We start from the raw sequence: 21,492 nt of genomic DNA, 5'->3' as shown, positions 1-21,492 counted from the left end.
CTGGCCAGGTAGCTCAGTTAGTTGGAGCATCATCCTGTACACCAAAAGGTTTCGAGTTCAATTCCTGGTCCAGGTGCATACCCAGGTTACAGGTTTGATTCCTGGTGGGGGTGCATATGGGAGGCAACTGCTCAATATTTCTATCCCTTTATCAAGTCAATTTTTTAAAAAGTTATTTACTGTCTGATATTTGTAAGAAAGCATGTGTAGCATCCTTGTAATTATGAAACAATTTTAAAAATGTGGCCCTGGCTGGCGTAGCTCAGTGGATTGAGCACGGGATGTAAACCAAAGCATCACAGGTTTGATTCTCAGTCAGGGCACGTGCCAGGGTTGCAGGCCATGGCCCCCAGCAACTGCACATTCATGTTTCTCTCTCTCTTTCTCCCTCCTTTCCCTGTCTAAAAATAAAATATAAATAAATCTTTTTAAAAAATGTGAAGTCACCCTGTAATTTGTAGGCCAGAACATTAACCATAATTTTGAAGCCCCTCTGTGCTCTCCCCAGATGCCCTTCGTACCCCAAGGTTACGATTGTGCTTATTCTTGTGCTTTAAAAAAAAGTTTCCCAAGTATACATGGATCTTAAACGATATGTTTTGGTTTTACACATTCTTGAGCTTTACGAGTGTTTCCCCAGCGAGTGTCTGATTTTCGCCAGGCGGACTCGCGTCCCCGCGGAGCACTTGTGTCCGCCGGGGTGCGTCATCCCAGTGCGAGTGCGCTGCGGCTCAGCCGCTCTCCGTTTTTCCCAGGGAGCCAGCTTTTGGTGGCTTCTCTCACAGTACCTCTGTTTCCTGCTTTATTAACGTCTTCTTTTGATTATCTTCGTCGTTCTCCTTGTCAGGGCTATTCCAGTATTCACTGTTTCCCCCTATCTAAGTCGGTTGCTGAGCTCATGAATTTCCAGCCTGCCTTCGTTTCTAACATAAATGCTGAAGTTCAGGGTTCCCCTTTAAGTGCTGTCGCTGCGTCCCACAGCTTCCAGCATGTGACATTGTCGTTGTTACTGTTCAGTTCTCTGTGTTTTCTAATTGCCATTATGATTTCTCCTTTGCCCTGAGTTTTACGTGGGTATGTTTTAAAATTTCCAAGGGTGAGGATAAATTCCTTTTTTTGTTTTGGTTAAGGATTTACAATTCCATTGCGGGCAGTTAACTAAGTATATGTGACGCCAGTTTTTAAAAATCTATTGGAACTTGATTTAATGGGCTAGCTCATGGTGAATTTGTGTTTTATGTGTACATAGAAATAATGGGTATTTTTTATCACTTTTTATGATTCACTGATGAGAGTCAGTTTTCCTCTGTGAGACTTTAAACGTGAGAGCAGATGCTGTGCTGTTTCGTTCCGGGTCTGGCACGCACCAGGAATTGTGGGAGCGCATTCTCTTGGCTCTTCCAAATCCGCCTTCCCTGCTCCACCCAGCTCTGTGTCCAACCAGCTGATGCCTGTGGACTACATCTTTTGCTCTGGGGCTTCCATTCAGTTTCAGCTGCCTTAGTAGGAGTCTGGACAGTGGTTAGGAAAGAGAGATCAGGGAATTCTTTACACTAGCTCACTTCCAACTGGACTGGGTTGGCACGGCTGCCTTCTCCCTAAAGGTAACAGCTCCTGTCTGGCTGTCTCCTGTAGCCACAGCTTCACTCACAGGTTCCACTGACCGCTCTTCCCTTCACCCCATCAAAGCTGAGCAGCTTCCCACTGCTACTCCACTGCTACTAGTCCTAGGATGTTTTGTTGGTTTGCCCATAGCCCTTTGATTGATTGATTGATTGATTGATTTGAGAGAGAGAGAGAGGAAGGAGGAAGGGAGAGGGGAACATGAATTTGTTGTTCCACTTATTTATATACTCATTGGTTGATTGTTGTATGTGCCCTGACCGGGGATCGAACCCACAACCTTGGGGTATCAGGATGATGCTCTAACCAGCTGAGCTACACAGCCAGGACACATCTTTTAAATAGCCCCTTCATTAAGTTCTAATTCCCCTTTTTAGTATGCTATCTCTGTCCTGTCAGGACCATGAATGATACAGCAGGATAATGAATATTTTATTCAGTAAGCTATGTGAAAACATGCACATATTTGCACAGAGCAAGAGAGGAACTTGATGTTCAGGGAACTGAGAGTTCAGTGATGCTGACGAATAGAGCCAGTGGAACCCTGGGGAGAAATAAGACTAGAAAGATCAGCAGGGGCTAGATCATGAAGGACCTTGCAGGCCATGTGTCATGTTCCTATAGCTCTAGCTCTGAGAGTCATTAGTATGCGGGAACTTCATTAGGGAGACCTCTAGACCTCTTAAGGATCAACACCTTAGGTGGGTGAAGGAATCATGAATGAGCAGATGTCAATTTGAAGAGTAATGAGCCCTGGCTAGTGCAGCTCAGTGGATTGAGTGCTAGCCTCTGAACCAAAGGGCTACTAGTTCAATTCCCAATCAGGGCACATACCTGTGTTGTGGGCCAGGTCCCCAGTAGGGGGTGCTTGAGAGGCAACCACACGCTGATATTATCCTCTCTTTCTCCCTCCCTTCCCCTCTTGTCTAAAAATGAAATCTTTAAAAGAGTTTTTTAAAGATTTTATTTATTTTTAGAGAGAGAAGGGAGGGAGACAGAGAGAGAGAGAGAGAGAGAAACATCAATGTGCGGTTGCTGGGGGTCATGGCCTGCAATCCAGGCATGTACCCTGACTGGGAATCGAACACTTTGGTTTGCAGCCCACGCTCAATCCACTGAGCTATGCCAGCCAGGGCTAGAATTTTTTTTTAATGAGCAATGAAGTTGCAAGGTAGGCCTCAGCTGATCCCATGGGGAACTGTGGGCCTGAGAGAATTTCAAAATTGTCCCATTTTGAGGCTGCAGGGAAGAAGTCCAAGGTCTCTGCCATCTTAAGTGTTGCACCACATTCAGGAGATGGCATAGCCCTGTCTTTGGCTCAAGGCCATAGCCAACGCTGGCAGATCTTGTGCCTGTGTTCTTCAGCCTCAGAGTCACACTTTCCCCTCCAGCTTCTGGTGCTGTAACCAACTCTGGGCATGCTTCATCACTGGGCTGCGTTAAGACTTAGTAAGTGGAATAAGAAGCAATGACAAAGACCTCCACTGTTGCTTCTTTTCACTCCGAGAGGGGATCCCTGGGCAGCAGCTTGGGAAGCTGTCAGACACTGAACGGCATTTGGAAAGACCTTTGAAAGCAGGGGTGCCCAACCCTTTGGCATCTCTGGGCCACACTGGAGGAAGAGTTGTCCTGGGCCACTGTTAAATACACAACCACTAACGAAAACAGATAAGCAAATAAAAGGTCTGTGCATAATTTTCATGACATCTGCCACCACAGATAAGCAAAAATGTCCTCACTGAATAACCCTAATTATGCAGCAGCCCTTTCAATAATCTTTTAAAATCATTGAGCAGTTTCCAAGTTTGTGATCACCAATATAGAAAATGTACATATCTAAGTAATAAAACTAAGTAATGTTATAAGTAAACTCACAATTGCGTTGGGCCGTGTTCATTGCCATCCTGGGCTGTGGGCTGGACATCCCGTAAGCATCCCACTTAAGTTCCTCTCACACAGCAGAGGACACTGAGTCGGAGAGGAAAGGACATCTCAAAGCAGGTGGGAGGCAAGGACAAGACTAACCTTGTCCCCTGATTCCCAGGCCAGTTTTCCTTTCTCAATTATAGCTCCCTCGGGCCTCTGAGTTGAAAAGGGGGCTGGCAAATGGGCTCCTTCGTCTCTTCCAGCCATGGGGTCTGGCCGAGCCTCATGTATGGAACCTCCATCCAATTCAGGTGCTACGGAGGAGTCTGTGGCAGCTGATGCCATCAGCCAAATGGCCCTGGGATGCAAGAAGAATAGCATTGGAAGAGCTTGCTGAAGCAGAAGCTGGGGTGAGGGTTGCAGGCCAGGGCAGGTGAGGGGCAAGGCAGCCTGAGGAAGGGGTGGAGACCAGCTGGGCACAGCGTTCCCCTGAGGTTTGACTTTGATAATTTGCTGTATTTCAATGGCTACACCCAAGGAAGTTTGGCTGCAAGAAGCAGAAGCCACTGTAATAGTGGACTTGTTAAAGAAAAAAGTTCAAGGACAATTGTTTAAAATGGCCGATCGTGGTAAGTAATAGGACCAGTGCAGTGGGATTTTACAGCAGGGAGAGAGATGGGGCTCGACTCTGAATACAGTTTGGGCAATGGGCAGCCCAGGAGCAGGGTGGGGGTCGTGGATGGAAAATTACTAAGAGGGAACAAGGGGATAAGAAGGATTCTGGCTAAAGCAACCTAACAGGATTCTTGATGAAGGCAGGAGTGGTGGTAGAGGAGGAACCTGATCACATCTTGGGGGGGGGGGGGTTCTGGTTAAACTGGCTTCAGCAGGAGTTTTGATAAAACCAGATTTTACAAGGAAACATGCAGATGGGCCTGGGAGAAGGTTCAGGCAAAGAATCTTTGTCAGACCCCATTCAGGTAGATTTGAAGACTGTTGTAACTGTTGGGGATGGCAGGGTTCCTGGGGAGACCTCTGTCCCTCTCTCTGTGGGCTGGCATCACTGCCAAGTGAAGTCCCCTGCTGAGGGGGAAACGGAGACTTCTTGGTGCCCCCACGCCCACCCCAGTAGATGCCCATTCATTTGTAGAGAACGTGGACGTGAATGGAGAGGTGAAGCAGGGCTGCAGGACGCCCGCCCGCGCAGCAGAAGAGAAGTGAGGTGGGGGCAGAGGGCAGTGTGGAGGGGACAGGGGCGTTGCTGCCCCATGTCCTCCATGGAGACCCTGGAGCAAGTCTCACATCTGGGTAAGTGGAGGGAGCGGGAACTGCAGAAGGAGCTGGGAAGGGCCTGCAGGTGAGAACAGCTGCAGCAGCTCCACGACGTGAGAAGGTGAGGGACAGTGTCGGGGCTGGATGCGACACTGGGCATTGACAGGGGCACTGGGAGCCGGGCGCTTTGAAACTGCTACAAACGTCCAAGGGCTGGGTTTTGGGTGGACATAGTTTTCAATTTCTTTGGCTAAAAACCAAGGAGCGTGATTACCTGTTTGTATGATAATACGTTTAGTTTTGTTAAGAAACCACCAAACTGTCTTCCAAAGCGACTATCTTTTTCATTCTCACCAGCAGTGAATGAGAGTTCCTGTTCTACATCTGATCAGTGTTGATGTTGCCAGTCTTCTGGATTTTGATGGCATCTCTTGTTTTAAATTGCACTTCCCTAATGACACATGATGTGGAACATCTTTTCACGTCTTTATTTGCCATCCGTGTATCTTCTTTGGCGAGGTGTCTTCAGATATTTTGCCCATTTTAAAATCAGGTTGTTCGTTTCCTTATTGTTGACTTGTAAGAGCTCTTTGTCTATTTTGGATCATAGTCCTTTATCAGACATGTCTTTTGCAAATATTTCCTCCCAGTCTGTGGCTTGTCTTTTTCATTCTCTTGACAGTGGCTCTCACAGAGCAGAAAATTTTAATTCAGATGCAAAGCAGTTTATCCTTTCTTTCAAGGATCATGCTTTTGGTGTTGTATTTAAAAGTCATCACCATACCTGAGGTCATCTAGAGTTCCTCCTATGTTACCTTCTAGGAATTTTATAGTTTTGCATTTTACAGTTAGTTCTATGATCCATTGTTAGTTAATTTTTGTGAAAGGTGTAAGTTCTGTATCTAGATTTATTTATTTTTTGCATGTGGATGTCCAGTGGTTCCAGCACCATTTGTTGAAAAGACTATCTTTTCTTCATTGTATTGTCTCTACTCCTTTGTCAAAGAATTTATATGGGTCTATTTATTTGTTCTTTCACCATACCACACTGTCTTAATTAATGTGGCTTTACAGTAATCTTAACGTCAGGTCCTGTCTGACTTCGTTCTTTTCCTTCAATATTAGGTCAGCCAGTGTCTCCCCATTTCAGCTTCAGAATCAACCTGTGACACCCACACAATGACTGGCAGGGGTTCTGTCTGGGAACGCCCTGAAACCACAGCGCAAACTGGAAAGGACCGGTGTCCTGACAACACTGACCCCCCGCCCCCGCCCGCTCACCATGGGGTAGCTCTCCACTTCCGTAGTTCCGCATTGATTTTCCTCACCAGAGTCTGTATTTTCCTCATACAGATCTTACACATATCTTGTAAGATATTTACCTACATTTTCCATTTTAGGGTGTGTTTTAGCATTGTGCTTTTTAATCCTGACCTGTGATTTCTTCTTTGACCATGTGTCACTTAGAAGTGTGTTGTTTAATTTCGGAATTTTCCAGTTATCTTTCTGTTACTGATTCCTAGTTTAATTCCTAGTTGTGGTCTGAGAGCAGACATTGTATGATTTCTATTCCTTTAAATTTGTTAAGGTGTGTTTTATGGCCCAGAGATGGTCTATCTTGGTGAACGGTCCGTGCAAACTTCAGGAGAACACGTATTCTGCTGCTGTTGGATGAAGTGGTCTGTAGAAGTACATCATACCCAGCTGACTGGTGGTGTTACTGAGTTCAGCTGTGTCCTTACTGATTTTCTGCCTGCTGGATCTGCTCATTTCTGCTAGGGAGGTGTTGAAGTCTCCTACTTAATAGTGGATTCATCTATTTCTCCTTGTAATCTATCAGTTTTTGCTTTCTGTATTTTTACTGTCTGTTATTAGGTACATACACATTAAAGATGTTATTCTTCGAGAATTGACCTCTTTGTCATTGTGGAATGCCCTGGTAAGTTTCCTTGTTCTGACTGAAAGTAATATAGCTACCCTGGCTTTCTTTGATTAGTATTAGCATAGTACATCTTTCTCTATCCATTTAATTTCAGAGCAATATGTGTTTTTATATTTAAATTGGGTTTCTTGTAGACAACATATAATTATCTTCTTTTTAAATGTTTTAACCTCACCTAAGGACATGCTTATTGATTTTTAGACAGAGGGGGAAGGAGGAAGAGAGAGGAGAGAAACTGTTAATGTGAAAGAGAAACATCTATCTGTTGCTTCTCACATGTGCCCAAACCAGGGACTGAACCTGCAACCTAGGCATGTGCCTAGACTGGGAATCAAACCCACAACCTTTTTTTGTTTTGTTTTGTTTTTGTTTTATTATTTCTTAATGGAAAATACTCAAAACAATTTGCCACAAGGTTTGAAAACAGTTAGGCACACCGAAATATGCATCTTGCCTCACGAGGTGACTCCTTTTGCATGCTGGGGGCGTGCAGGGTCGGGATCATTGCATAACCAGGATGCTTCTCAAGTCTGGGGGAGGAGGCTCCCTGTGTCTGCCCAAGGCTGGCCCTGCAGGGGAGGCCCACACCCCCTCAGGAGAAGCAGTTGGAGGGTGAATCGGTGCCTTGAGGCTCAAAATGATTTCCAAATAAAGCCTGAGAAGTGAGTGGCCTTGTCAGCTGGCTGGGTCCAGAAAGAGACCGAGGTGGACAATGATGAGCTGAACTCTTTCACTGCACAAGCAATGGGGCTGGGCAGCGCGGGCCACCTGGTGCCGGGAGCTGCCAGCATGTGGGGCCAAGGACCAGGGAAGGTCAACTGGGCTAGTGCTCCCGAGGGGCCATATCTGCACTCTGGTGCTGTTTCCAGGTACACGGTTTCTTCTGTTATTCCACAGTCACCTTCTGAGACCATCAGAGCTCCTGGCCCGCACATGGAGACCTGCCAATAATGATGGGGAGATGGTGAGGGCGGCAGTGGCCGGCCAGGACAGGCAGTTGTAGTTTCTGAGCCAGGCCGGCAGCATTCCTCTGCCCCTTGTTCTGGTCTTTTCCCTCATTTTTATAAAAATCTGGGTAGTGAGCAAGCATGCGCTTTGCTTGGGTGTGTTGGAAGTCACAGCTGCTCCTGGCTTGGGGACTCAAATTAGAAAGATTTTAATTAGTCATCTTGCTGCCAGTGCCTCTTTCATTTTTATTTTAATTGTTGTTCAAGTGCAGTTTTCTCTCTTTTACTCCCATCCCAGCCCGCCCTGCTCAAACCCACAACCTTTCATTCTATGGGATGGGATGATGCTCCAACCAACTGAGCCACATGAGCCAGGGCAGTTGAGTCTTGCTCCTGAATCACTCGGACAATATTTGTCTTTCAATTGGTATATTTATTTGCTTATATTTTTAAAAAGTTTTACTTATTTTTAGAGAAGGGGAAGGGAGGGAGATAGAGAGGGAGAGAAACATTGATATGTGAGAGACACATAGATCAGTTGCCTCTCACGCGCCCCTAACTGGGGACCTAGCCCACAACCCACACACATGCCCTGACTGGGAATCGAACCAGCGACTTTTCAGTTCACAGGCCAGCATTCAGTCCACTGAGACATACCAGCCAGGGCAGTTAGTGTATTTAGATTGGCTTTTAAAGTGATTAGGGATAGTTGGATTAATATATACCATATTTATTTTTGTTGCTCTTTTTGTTCCTATTTTTGTCTTCCACTTTTTTTTTGCCTCACGTGGTATTAATATTCTGTTTCCTCTCCTTTTTAAGAATATTGACCATACTTTTTCTTAAAAGTGTTTTTAAGGGTTCTCTAGAGTTTGCAATGTACACTTATAACTAATCCAAGTCCACCTTCAAATAACATTGTACTTCTTCGCAATTAGTGCAAGTACCTTATAGTAGCAAAATAATCTTAATTCCTCCCTCTCGTGCTTTGTATCATTACTGTCATTCATTTCACTTATACATAAGAAAATGTATGTATATATAATAAATTGTCACTATTATTACTTAGAACAAACTGTTCTCTGTTAGATCAATTAAGAATAAGACAATTAAAACTTTTTCTTTAATTTTAGTTATTCCTTTTCTGATGCTCTTCATTTCTCTATGTATATCTGAGTTTCTGACTTATGTTATTTTCCTTCTGTCCAAAGAACTTCTTTTAACATTTCTTGACAGACAGGTTTACTGACAACACACATTCCCTCATTTTTTGTTTGTCTGAGAAAGTCTTTATTTCTCCTTCACTTTTGAAGGATAATTTTGCAGTGCAGAGAATTCTAGCTTGTTGGGGGGGTTTTCTCAAATACTTTAAATATTTCACTCTTTTGGGGGTGGGTGGGAATATTTCACTCTTTTGGGGGTGGGGTGGCAATATCCTCTTTGGTGTCCTCTGAGCTTCCCAGATCTCTGATTTGGTGTGTGACATTAGTTTAGGGAATTTCTCACCCATCAGTTCTTCAAATACTTCTTCTGTTCCTTTTTCTTTCTTTCTTCTCTTTCTGATATTTCCATTACCGGTATTTTACACTTTTTTTAGATGTCCACAGTTCTTAGATACTATTACATTCTGTGTTTTTCAGTCTCTTCTCTCTTTGCTGTTCAGTTTTAGATGTTTTTGTTGACGTATCTTCAAGCTCTGAGTTCCTTTGCTGAGTTGCAACCAGATCACTAATAAGCCAGGGGTGTCAAACTCATTTTTGCCGGGGGTCACATCAGCCTTGTGGTTGCCTTCAAAGGGCCGAATGTAATTTTAGGACTGTGTAAATGTAACTACTCCTTAACAGTTAAGTGAGAGCTCAGCACTGCCGCTGGGTAGAAACAAGGTGACAGGCCCGATAAAACAAGGTGGAGGCTGGGTTCAACCCGCAGGCCTTGTGTTTGCCACCTGTGCAATGAGCCCAACAGAGGCATTCTTTATTTTTGTTTTTTTATCTCTACCATTTTTTTCTTTCTCAGAATTTCCATTCTTGGCTTACCGTGCCCATCTGTTCTTGCATGCTGTCTACTTTACCCGCTAGAGCTTTTGGTGTGATAATTATAGTCACTTCAAATTCCCTGTGTGATATTTTGTCGATAGAGGCAGAAGGAGGAAGTCATCGTCGGGACACCGAGGTGGTGCCAGCTAGGTCATCGGTGCTTGCGTGCTTTGTGTGCCTCCTCGTCTCTCCCTGGAAGGGGAGGGGGCTTCATGGCTGAGCAGGAGCCGCAGCTGCAATCCGAGCTTGAAGTCTCTAGGACTTCTCTCAAACTTGTGTGCTGAGGAGACTCAGATGCTGGCCTCAGCCCCTAAGCTGGACTCAGCAGATTGGCCCATGAAAACTTGTGTTTTGAGACAAAGGAAAGGATCTGTCAGAAAGCAACATCTGGTCTCCTGGGATTGGCAACCAGGAAGGGGACAGAGAGTGGGAATCCTGCAATCTGAAAAGCAGACCGAAAGGTGACAAAGAAGTTGAAGATGGGTGGTGGAGAGAGGTATAACATTCCAACCCCTCAATCTAGAAATGTTAGTGAGAACCCACAACAACTTAATAGACAGAAGACCAAGGATCAAAATTCCCAGATGAAGATTGTTCATAAGAAAAAAGAAAGAGGACATACTTACAATACATCAGCAGCTGCATGGCAGGCCATACATATGACTGGGGAAGAACAAAAATTTCCCAAATAATCAAAATTGGAACTCTGGCTTATCAAGTCCCAGCTTACTTTTTAAGTCTCAAACCAACCAGAACTATGCTGGAGCCAAATTCAGTGAGCTGCCGTCACCAAGCGTACTTCCTAAACCACAAAGCCACTGGGTTCCTGTCTCCTTAAACCCTTCTGATAAGGAAATAATGACATTTCAACTTAAAACCTTACTTAAAGTCCAGGTATAAAGATAAAATACTAATGTTTAAATTTAATAATACTTAAGGGTAGTTGTCAGTTGCTTCATACCAAATTCACTAGGGTATTAATGTCTGTAAAACTGCTAATTAATATAGAAAAGACAATTAGACTTCATCTGGTTTTGTGTCATGCACTGTGATATGTAATGGTAGTATCAGTGCCACTTAAAATAACTAAATTACTGATAACTCTACTTTTTATCAAGTGTTCTCAATTGAGTAACTCCTAGGTGAAACCATTCAAGTTTAGATTTGGGAAATGGTAAAGGAATCAACTTTTTCTATTGCTTGTTTGGGTAAAATACTGATTGAAGACTATCAAGTCAGATTTACTTGTTGAAAGCCAGTGAATCTGATTATAAGCATCTTATTAAGACAGGAAATGAGAATCAGTCGAGTACTGAAAGTTTCGTGTCCTAGGAACACCTAAACCAGTAATTTGCCAACAATCTGATATACTGCCGAAAGAAAATGTGAATTTTCCTTACGGAATACTTGCAGTTTAGTAATCTGATTGGTGGTGAATGTGGAAGGGGCACTAGGAGCAATTCAGAATGAACAGTGTTTCTCGTGTAGTGGATAGGTGACTGCAAAAAAGGTGCCAAAACCATTTTTATAGAATCAATTGGTGGTGAGAGTAGCTTCCAAAATGCATTTTTTTAAAGCACTGCACAAGCTATTCTGTGATCTGGCCTCAATCATCCCTGCAAAGCATGTTTAAAATAGGGAGCTACATAATGTGAAAGTTTTGAGTTTTGAATACATAAGAAAGAGCCATGTAAATATATGTAATAAACTTGTAGCATATGTAAAGTTTTGGCATTTATCCTACAAAAATAAAGAGTATTTTAGTATAAATTTGTTGAATGTAAGACCATAGACTCTTTTTATGCCTATGGCCTAATTTTAAAGGTCCAGAATAATTTGTTTTTAAAGTCTGCCCTTGTGCTAAAGTGCCAGTGTATGTATGTTAAAATTGATCTGGTAAACTATATTTCAAAATAAATACTAGTGTAATAAGTTTTATATAACTGAAAAGGTTTCAAAGCTGCTAAAACACTTCCTATTTTTAAGAGATGTGAGCCCTGGCTGGCGTAGCTCAGTGGATTGAGCGCAGGCTGCGAATCAAAGCATCGTAGGTTCGATTCCCAGTCAGGGCACATGCCTGGGTTGCAGGCCATGGCCCCCAGCAACCGCACATTGACGTTTCTCTCTCTCTCTTTCTCCCCCCCTTCCCTCTCTAAAAATAAATAAATAAAATCTAAAAAAAAAAAGAGAGATGTGAAATGCAGTATGGGACTATTTTAATTTTTATTCCTTAAACCCAAAGATTAACTATGAAAGGGTCCATCCAACCTTAAAAATTCATACTGGCTTTGAACAATTTTTGTAACTTGTGATACAAACATAAATTAATGCCAGTGGGGTTTTTTTGTCACCAGTAAGTGCAACCAGGGGACCACTTACTCAAAAGATGTGATTGCTTGCGTAATACCTTGATAACGTTTTACCCACCTTTATAAATGCTAAGTATAACATTAACCCAGTAGATTAAAAATGTGGGGGTTAATTAAAAATTTGATGGTAAGTGCCCTGTTTTCTAATTTGGTGGCTTTTTGAATATTTTAAAGCAGAATGGCCAATTTGTATTTTTCCAAATAAATTCAGGTGAGATAATATTGCCCAAGTCAAATAATTACATCCTAAGACAAGTTTATGTAGTACTTAATGTGCACCTATGAATTTGAAGCATGGAATTAAAAATAAAACTGCTTTTTCTCCTCCCCTCCCAAAAAAAATTCCCTGTGTGATGATTCTGATATCCCTGCCATAACTAGGTCTGGTTCTGATGGTTTCTCTGTCTCTTCAAATTTTTTTTTTCCTTTTAGTGTGCCTTGTCAATTTTTCTTGGTAGCTGGACATGCTGTACTTGGCAAAAGGAACTGCAGTAAATAGGCCTTAGTAATCTGGTGGTGAGGCGTCAGGGGAGGGGAAGCATTCTTGAGTCCTACGTCTATGGCTCAGTCTTTTAGTGGGCTGTGTCTCCGGACCGTGAAGTTTGCAAGTGCTTCTCATTTCCTCTCCTCCCTCCCCTCCCCACTATGCCCATGACAAGATGGCTAGATGGGGCTCCAGCTGGATAATTCCATCCTCCCATGTGGAAAGCTAGAGTCGGGTGGAATTGGGGATTTCCCTCCTCCCAGGTTGGTTAGGCTCTAAAACCCCCAACAGCTTAGGTTTTGATAAAATAATTTCTCTCAGGGGCAAGCTTTGTTAAGAACAGAATGTTCTAGCATATTTCAAAATGGTTCCTTTCCCTCCCCACTGGTGGAAGCACAAGGGGGTTTTTCTCCCATAGTCACTGAGAGAACTGGTTTAGCTCCTGGGGGTAAAACTCACAAAAGTGTAATGGCACCCTTAGGACTGCCCCCCCGCCCACGACTTTTTAACACAGACTTGTCCATGCTGAGCCTCCAGCAGCTTGTCCATTACAATTCAGGTTTCCATCCCATGATACTGATTCCTGCAGGGGTTTCTGCTCTGGTAAGTTGCAATTGTCTGTCTCTCCAATTCTGGGGGCAGTGGTTTGCCCTGTGACCTCACTTCTCTGATGAATCTACAGCCATGCACTGCATAATGATGTTTTGGTCAAGAATGGACTGCATATACAATGGTGGTCCCATAAGATTATAATAAATTATAAGCAAAAATTTGTTTGCAATGTTGAAAGAAGAGGGTGGACACAGCTACCTGATTTTTACCAGGAGAAAGTACCAACTGAGCTAATTAGGGAGGATTTGTAAAAGTCTTTTTTTTTCAGATTTTATTCATTTTTAGACAGAGGGGAAAGGAGGGAGAAAGAGAGGAAGAGAAACATCAGTGGGTGGTTGGCTCTCACATGCCCCCTACTGGGGACCTGGCCCACAACCCAGGCATGTGCCCTGACTGGGAATTGAACCAGCAACTTTTTGGTTCACAGACCAGTGCTCAACCCACTGAGCCACACCAGCCAGGGCTGTGAAAGTCTTTAATGAGATGAAATTTCAGCTTAGCTAAGAAACGAGTTTTTCTTTCACACAGAGTCTGAATGACAGGTGTTGCACAAGTTACTTCAGACCAAAAAGGAAGAATATTAAATTTTCTTTTCTCTACTTCAACACAAATCTGGACACCTTCCTTTGCAGTTGGTAGTATTAATAAGCTCCAATTAACACTTATAAAGCAAAGTCCACCAATTCTACAGCCTCTCATCAAAGATACCATGAGTTACACGATACACAGTTATCTTATGTAGCACTGAGAAAGGAAACACTGCTAAATAATTATGAGATATAATCAAATGTAAGATATATCCTTATTTCAGGTATTTTAAAATGTGGGAAAATGTGCACGTTTAGAATACAGTGGCTTAGATCTCTTCTTTGAACTCCAAGTCTGTATGGTCACCTGAATTTCTCACAGGCTCCTTAAACGTAATGTTTCCTAATCTGGATTCTTCATCTGCGTCGCCAGAGCTGTTCCTTTCCCTGCATTCCTTGTCCTAGCAAATGGAGCCATCCCAACTAGAAACATGTTAGCATGCCAGACTCCTGGCCCTCTGTCAGTTCTGTCTTATACCTCTCTTCATGGCATCGCCTTCTCTCTTGTCCTTCTGTCCTGGCTTTGAGTCAGGTATTCCTCATCTCTCCACAGGATTACAGCAGTAATCTAATTGCTCTCCATTCCTCTAATGAATTCCTACTCTACACTGTCCTTGTTTCCTTTCTTAAGCATCAGTCTGATATTATTCCTTGCTTTGGAAACAAGTTGAAGACTGTATCCAAACAAACAGGCAAAGGACATGAAAAGGCCAAATCACAGAAGAGAAAAATACACATGTACACATGTGAAAAGTTGTTCATCTTCATTATGAACTAAATGTAACTGACAGTTTCTCACCTTTTCAATGGGCATTTTGTGAGAACTTATAATAAGGAATGCAAGAGTGTTGAGAAACGCCCCTATATATCATTGGCGGTGGGCAATATTTTGGATGACATTTTGGCAATGTTTTGGATAGGAGTAGGAAAGCAAACTACCAATTATCTCTGAGCCTCAATTACTGCATTTGGTCAAATTGGGCTGATACCTACTCTAATGGTTTAAGGAAGTGAGATAATTTAGGGAAAAGAGATTTGTAAATAATAGTAGCTAACATTCATGGGGCACTTGCTTTTCTAAGTGCTTCATATGTGTTACCTCATTTAATCTTCACAGCAATCTTGTAAGTACTACTGTTATCATCCCCATTTTGCCTCTAAGGAAAGGCACGGAGAATAAAATATTGCCCAAAGAATGGAGCTGGGATTACTGGTATTAATGTAGCTTCTTGCAGTGACCGACACCGCCGTTGTTTTATGTGAGAGCCCATAGCATCCACAGTAGAAACTTGTTTACATAGAATTTGCTCCTTCGTTAGCTACCATCAACTGGCCACCTCTAATTGCTTTGTGTATTCCATCACGGTCTTGTCTGACTGAGCTCCAGGGAACTCAGCTCACCTCTCACTCCAATTCATTTTCAGTGTCCTGGCCGCCACTGGGTACACGGTGAAACCTTAGGCAGTGGCCTAACAAATGTTGTCGTGCATTTCTGTGGGATCAAAGGCATATATTTATAAATGTGAATTTTCACGAGGCTGAGACAGATACACACTAACTAGCTACATACAGGTGAGTACGCGCCTTGAAGACCGTAGCTCCGCTCGACACCTGGGCCGTGGGCTGACTTTTCCAGCTTTTCTGTGTCAGTCGTATTTGCCCGGAACCTTTCCTGCGGATTCTGAGGCACCCGGGCGGTACAACGCCACTGAACACACAACAGAGCAAGTACTAGTAGTCTAACTATATGCCTAACATTTCTAGTTCACTTACACAACCTGGGAGAAAACATTCTCAAGTTCTTGCACTTCTTAAAGTACTAAGCGCCGAAAAAAAAATTTATCCCTTAATCATTGTTATAATCAAATGACTTCGAGAGAGTTTGTTGTTCCTTTTGGTTAGGCATATATATGGACAGCTCACTTGGAACGAACAGGGAAGGCGGGGGAAGAAAGCGGAAGCCGCAGGGTCTTCTAAACCAGAAAGTCTACGGAGCTATCGCCAGGCTATTTGCGGTGCTCCCCTTTTAGACGCAGTGTTAGAAACAGGCGGGGGGGGGGAAGGCATCGTCGCTGAAGCTGAAACCAGGCGGCCGGAGTTCTCAGGGATGAACCTCGAGTTGCTGGGTAAGGAGGGCTATGGCTGCGTCTTAGACAACGTTTTGGTCCTGGAAAAGAACCCGGGCGGGAGAGGATTCAGGCTGCAGCTCTAGATACCTAGTTCTGCAGTGGATCACTGGGCACTCCTGATATACAGCAGCAGCAGCAGCAGCAGCAGGAGGAGGAGGCAGCCCCCTCTTCTGCCCGTGCAAAATGCATTGCCTTCCCGGAGGCTATTTTCTGATCAGTTTTGGAGTGGTAGAGACAGTTTGTGGCTTAGTTTTTTGATGACAGGCATCACAGGTGCTGAAGTAGCCCAGAACAGGCAGGACCACAATTACTGGAGAAGGAATCTGAGGGAGTGGGGCTTGAAGTGAAGCTCCTAAGACTTGTCAGGGTTTTAGGTGTTTGGACAGGTAAATCTTTTTGTAGAAATTCGAGATGCGTAAGGAGGGGAACTTGGAAATCTAGTTGAAGTCCCTTATGGAACAGATGGAAAAAATCTCAGAGGGTAGTGACTTGAAGGCACTAAACAAGCACATGGCATAGTTGGCACTGGAATCGTTATCTTGACTTACTATTTAAGCTCCGTAACTACCAGGTATGGTGTGTAAAAACACTGAGGTGTGAATGACAGAGACATTTGCCTTTTGTCACCCTCTCTTTGAGTCATTTCCTCACGTTACTCCTTACACCTTACTCAAGTTGTTTAAAAACTGTAGTTCTTTCTTCTAGGCTTTCATTAGGTGTTTAGCATGGTAGCCTAGGGAGGTCTAATGTTCTCCAGAACTCCTAAACGACTTGGTGTCTTTAATGGCTGTGTTTCTCTTTGAATAAAAGATCAGAAGGTGTTTCTGGCTTTGCAAAGGACTACAATGATATTTAAGAAATGGTCTTTACCTTTAAGGAGCTTTTTGTTATGCAGAAAGATTAGCATGATTATGTAAAGAGCCACAATGTATTGCAGAACATAGGAAATCCTTTAAGAGTCATTATAAAGAGCTAAGAACATGTGGAAGAGGGAATTAATATCTTTGGGGCAGGGGAAGACAGGCAATCAGGAACAAAAAGCCTGTGGAGGAGATAGAGTTTTGAGTGGACATTTAAGATTGGTCAAGTATTGACATACTGTAGTATTTCTATTTGGGGAGAGGGTGCTTACCAGGAATATGCTTGACTTAAGATATCAGTGAGAGAAGACCTCAGGAATTTACCTGCATGGTTATGGGTACTGTGAGTAAAGAGAAAGTCAAGAGAAGGGGTTGGTGCCATCAATTTTGTGGAGGTTCTTGAATGCCTGGCTGGAAAGGTTGTGCTTTTTAAGAAGGGTACAGAAGATCCATTGAAGGGTTTTGACTTATTTAGGGGATAAGAAGATAAATGATATAATGATAATGATCAGTTAACAGTTAGGTAATACTTACTATGAACTATGTATGTTTTTAAGTGCTTTCCGTAAGTTTATCCAGTAGAGGGAGAAGAGCATGTACAGGTTGGTGTGGTGTGGTGTCTTCCATAGAAGCTAATGGTAGAGCATTTGAGGCTGAGAGCTGGGGAAGGGCTGCTCTATTTAGTCTTGAGGCAGCTTGGGGCCCCCTCAGCAACTTGAGCAGAAGCCAAATTACAATGATTTTTAGGAAGGTGTGGGAGGCAAAAGGGAGGGAAAGAGTTGACCCTTATTTTTAAAGACTAAAATGTAGAGGAAAGATGATGGCTAGTATGTTCAAAGAGATAGCAAAGTCATGGGAAAGGTTTTATTTGTTTTTTTATTTATACAGAAAATTCATGAGTGTGAAACTTAGAAATATTTAGCACTGAAAGTCTAGACAATTTAAAAGAAGGCTGGGTCCAAAAGATGTAAATCTTTATGGAAGTGACTCTGAGTTTTAAAGTGGAAAGTTAGTGATTACAGAGGAAGAGGAGAAAGGAGCAGAAGTGATGTGATGGTAGGAGCATACTGAAGGATTTCTGACCAGATAAAGGAAATGAATGATAATGTGTTCTTAATGTGGACACTCAAGGTACTACATCTGCAACCACTTTTTGAGCCCATGCTGTGTATCAAGCAGTATGCACTGGAGATAAAAGTTACATAAGAGTTTTTCAAACATACTTTTCTCACAACTCATAATACAAATATATTTTCTATCAAAACCCATTATATATACTTAAATTTATAACTGAGTTTCTCAAAGTTACACTTAATCCTTGTTATGCTAAGTACCCTTTGGTATCTTCTAATCTATTAAAGAAATTTGTGGCTCACTAAATTGATTTATCCATTTATGGTGGATTGGGTCCTACTGTTGGAAAAACATTGAAATAACATACAGCCATTGCCTTGGAAAAAACATAGAACTAGAAGAGAAACGTAAATGATAAGCCACTAGGAGTTTAGATCTAGAAAGCTCATGGAGGCCCTGGCTGGTATGGCTCAGTGGATTGAGCAAAACAAAGGGTTGCCTGTTCTATTCCCAGTCAGGGCACATGCCTGGGTTGCAGGCCAGGTCCCCAGTAGGTGGCATATGAGAGGCAATCACACATTGGTGGTTCTTTTCCTTTTTCTTCCTCCTTTCCACTCTGTCTAAAAATAAATAAGTAAGTAAGTAAATAAATAAAATCTTTAAAAGAAAAAAGAGAGCTTATTGAGGTTTTTTAATTTCATGTTTTTCAAATGAATAAATAAACATACATGTATTTATCACAGCAGTGAAAACAATATAAATATGTATGCAGAAAAAATTGTCTTTCTCCCGTTCTCCACATGGTAACTGTCTGGAGTTTACCCTTTTATACCCTTTGGCTTACTCAGATAAACACATTTAAACAAATGTCTAAGGGCTTTGTTTTTGCTTTTTCCAGATACAGGACCTTTGTAGATACATTATTTGCAACTTTCTTTCTACACTCAACACTGTAAAGATACCATTCCTACACGTTAGGAGATAATAGAGCTAACAATTTTTAATGTATTCATGTAGATACACTCATGATATATAATTTTAACCATGGATGCTTTTTCCTTTTAAGATTTTTATGTATTTCTTTTTAGAGAGAGGGGAAGGCAGGGAGAGAAGGAGAGAAACATCAATTGGTTGCCTCTCACATGCCTCCAACTGGGGACCCGGCCCACAACCTAGTCATGTACCCTGACCCGAAATTGAACCAGTGATCTTTCAGTTCACAGGCCCGTGCTCAGTCCACTGAGCCACACCAGCCAGAGCAGGATTCTTTTTTTAAGTATATTTTATTGATTATGCTATTACATTCGTCCCTCTTTTTTTCTGCCCTTTATTTCCCTCCGCCTTGCAACCCCCTCCCACCAGCATTCTTTCCTAGTTCATGTCCATGGATCATACATGTAAGTTCTTTGGCTTCTCCATTTCCTATATCATTCTTAACCTCCCCCTGTCTATTTTGTACCTACCATTTATGCTTCTTATTCCCTGTACCTTTTCCCCAGTTCTCGCCCCTTCCCCTTCTTGCTGATAACCCTCCATGTGATCTCCATTTCTGTGATTCTGTTCCTGTTCTAGTTTGCTTTTTATTTTTGATTTTAGGTTCAGTTGTTGATAGTTGTGAGTTTATTGTCATTTTACTGCTAATAGTTTTGATCATCTTTTTTTTAGATAAGTCCCTTTAACATTTTATATAATAAGGGCTTGATGATGATGATGAACTCCTTTAACTTTGACCTTATCTGGGAAACATTTTATCTGCCCTCCCATTCTAAATGATAGCTTTGCTGGATAGAGTCATCTTGGATGTAGGTCCCTGCCTTTCATGACTTGGAATACTTCTTTCCAGCCCCTTCTTCCCTGCAAGGTTTCTTTTGAAAAATCAGCCAGTAGTCTTATGGGCATTCCTTTGTAGGTAACTGTCTCCTTTTCTCTTGCTGCTTTTAAGATTCTCTCCTCTTTCATCTTGGGTCATGTAATTATGATGTGCCTTGGGGTGTACTTCCTTGGGTCCAAGTTCTTTGGAACTCTCTGAGCTTTCTGGACTTGGAACACTATTTCCTTTGCCAGATTGGGGAAGTTCTGCCTCACTATTTTTTCAAATAAGTCTTCCATTTCTTGCTGTTCCTCTTCTCCTTCTGGTACCCCAATGATTCGGATGTTGGAATGTTTAAAGATGTTCCGGAGGTTCCTAAGCTTCTCCTCTCATTTTTTTGAATTCGTGTTTCTTCATTCCGTTTATTCATTCTGCTCCAAATTGTTGAATTGAGTCTCAGTTTCCTTCCTGTCACTGTTGATTCCCTGTACATTTTCCTTTATTTCACTTTGCATAGCCTTCACTTTTTCTTCTATTTTGCTATCATATTCAGTCATTTCTGTGAGCATCCTGATTACCTGCAGAGTTCAAAACACTCTGCATCTGATTGGTTGGCTATCTCTTCATTGCTTAGTTCTATTTTTTGAGTTTTGATGTGTTCTTTCATTTGGGCTATATTTCTGTGTCTTGGTGCACCTGTTACATTGTGAAAGGTGGAGCCTTAGGTATTTGCCAGGGTAGGGCAACCCACGTGGCTGCATTGTGATGCTATATGTGGGGGGAGAGGTAAGAGAGGGAACAGTGTTGCTTGCTTGGCTCTTGGCAGGCTTTCAGTCTCTTTCCCCACTACGCACAATGAAACTGGGCCCTTCTGGTGCTGATTCCCAGGTGATGCATTGGTGTACGTTCTAGGACCCTGTGGGGCTCTCCAGTGAGCTCTCCTGTGAGGCTGGAAGTTTTTCCCACTGCCGCCTCAACTGCCACAGGTTTTTACAGTCAGAGGTTTTGAGGCTTTATCCTCCCCATGCCACGCCCCCCCGCCCCCCTCCCCCCCACTCTGGAACCCTGGGTTGCCCAGTCTGTCTCGCTCCCCAGTTATTCCTCCTGGTTTATCTGCACACAAATGTGGCACCACCTGCTCCGCTAGCTGCTGCTTTGCAGGGAGTTCTCTCCACCCGGCCGCCAGTCTCTACCCCTTCTACCAGCCTGGATGCATGTTTCTTCTTTAACTCCTTGGTTGTCAGACTTCCGTGCAGTTGGATTTTCTGGCAGTTGCGGGGGAGTGGGGGCGGGGGCAGGGTTGGTTTTTAGTTTTGTTGTCCTTATTCTCATTGTGCGAGGCGGCAAAGTGTATCTACCTACGCCTCCATCTTGGCTGGAAATCCTGGATGTTTTTTTTAGTGTGTTTTTTACTTGCCTCCTCCATTTTGTTGGTGATCCTGTGTGTTTCCTTTCACATTTTTCTTCATGCCTATTCTCATGTGTGTGTTTATACACATTAACCAAAAAATGATATATTATATACATTTTGTTTTGCTTTTGTATTCACTTAGTAACACCAATGAAAACTTTTCTCAGAGGATTAGTACAATTATCCATATTTGAGTATTTTTTCTGCTCTGAAATAGCTTGAATAACATAGTAATTATCTACTGCTTGAGATTTAAGAGACATCGCTCACAAAATTGTATGAGCTTGCTGACCTTTTTCTTTGTTTAAATAGTCGGTCTTTAACAGCCTTTCAGTGTGGTGTTTACACATTGATTCAGTCGGGGGTTTTTCTTCTGTAATCAGTTTTGGAAGTGTGAATGTTGCTATAAAACTTACTCATGCTTTTTAAATTATCAGGTATACTATGAAGTTAAATCTCTTTGGCCAGGG

The 21,492-nt window shown here is 42.7% G+C and overlaps 1 protein-coding gene and 1 pseudogene across 2 annotated transcripts in view; both read left to right on the top strand.

Moving 5' to 3' along the window:
• The first annotated feature begins 10,142 nt into the window (after window positions 1-10,142).
• On the top strand, window positions 10,143-10,586 carry LOC123820666 (annotated as a pseudogene).
• A 5,120-nt stretch (window positions 10,587-15,706) lies between these two features.
• RBBP5 (RB binding protein 5, histone lysine methyltransferase complex subunit) overlaps window positions 15,707-21,492 on the top strand; it is a 46,516-nt gene continuing 40,730 nt past the window's right edge. For both annotated transcript variants that reach the window (XM_045841448.1, XM_045841447.1), the window contains exon 1: window positions 15,707-15,864. In XM_045841448.1, the coding sequence (XP_045697404.1) occupies window positions 15,846-15,864 (19 nt within the window). In that variant the 5' untranslated portion in view covers window positions 15,707-15,845. The remainder of the gene's footprint in view (window positions 15,865-21,492) is intronic.

This window comes from Phyllostomus hastatus, unplaced genomic scaffold (genome assembly GCF_019186645.2).
Source record: "Phyllostomus hastatus isolate PE091 unplaced genomic scaffold, TTU_PhHast_1.1 phas_contig_36, whole genome shotgun sequence".
NCBI lineage: Eukaryota > Metazoa > Chordata > Mammalia > Chiroptera > Phyllostomidae > Phyllostomus > Phyllostomus hastatus.
Note: the sequence above shows the minus strand (reverse complement) of the source record. Positions and strands in the feature narration are given on the sequence as shown.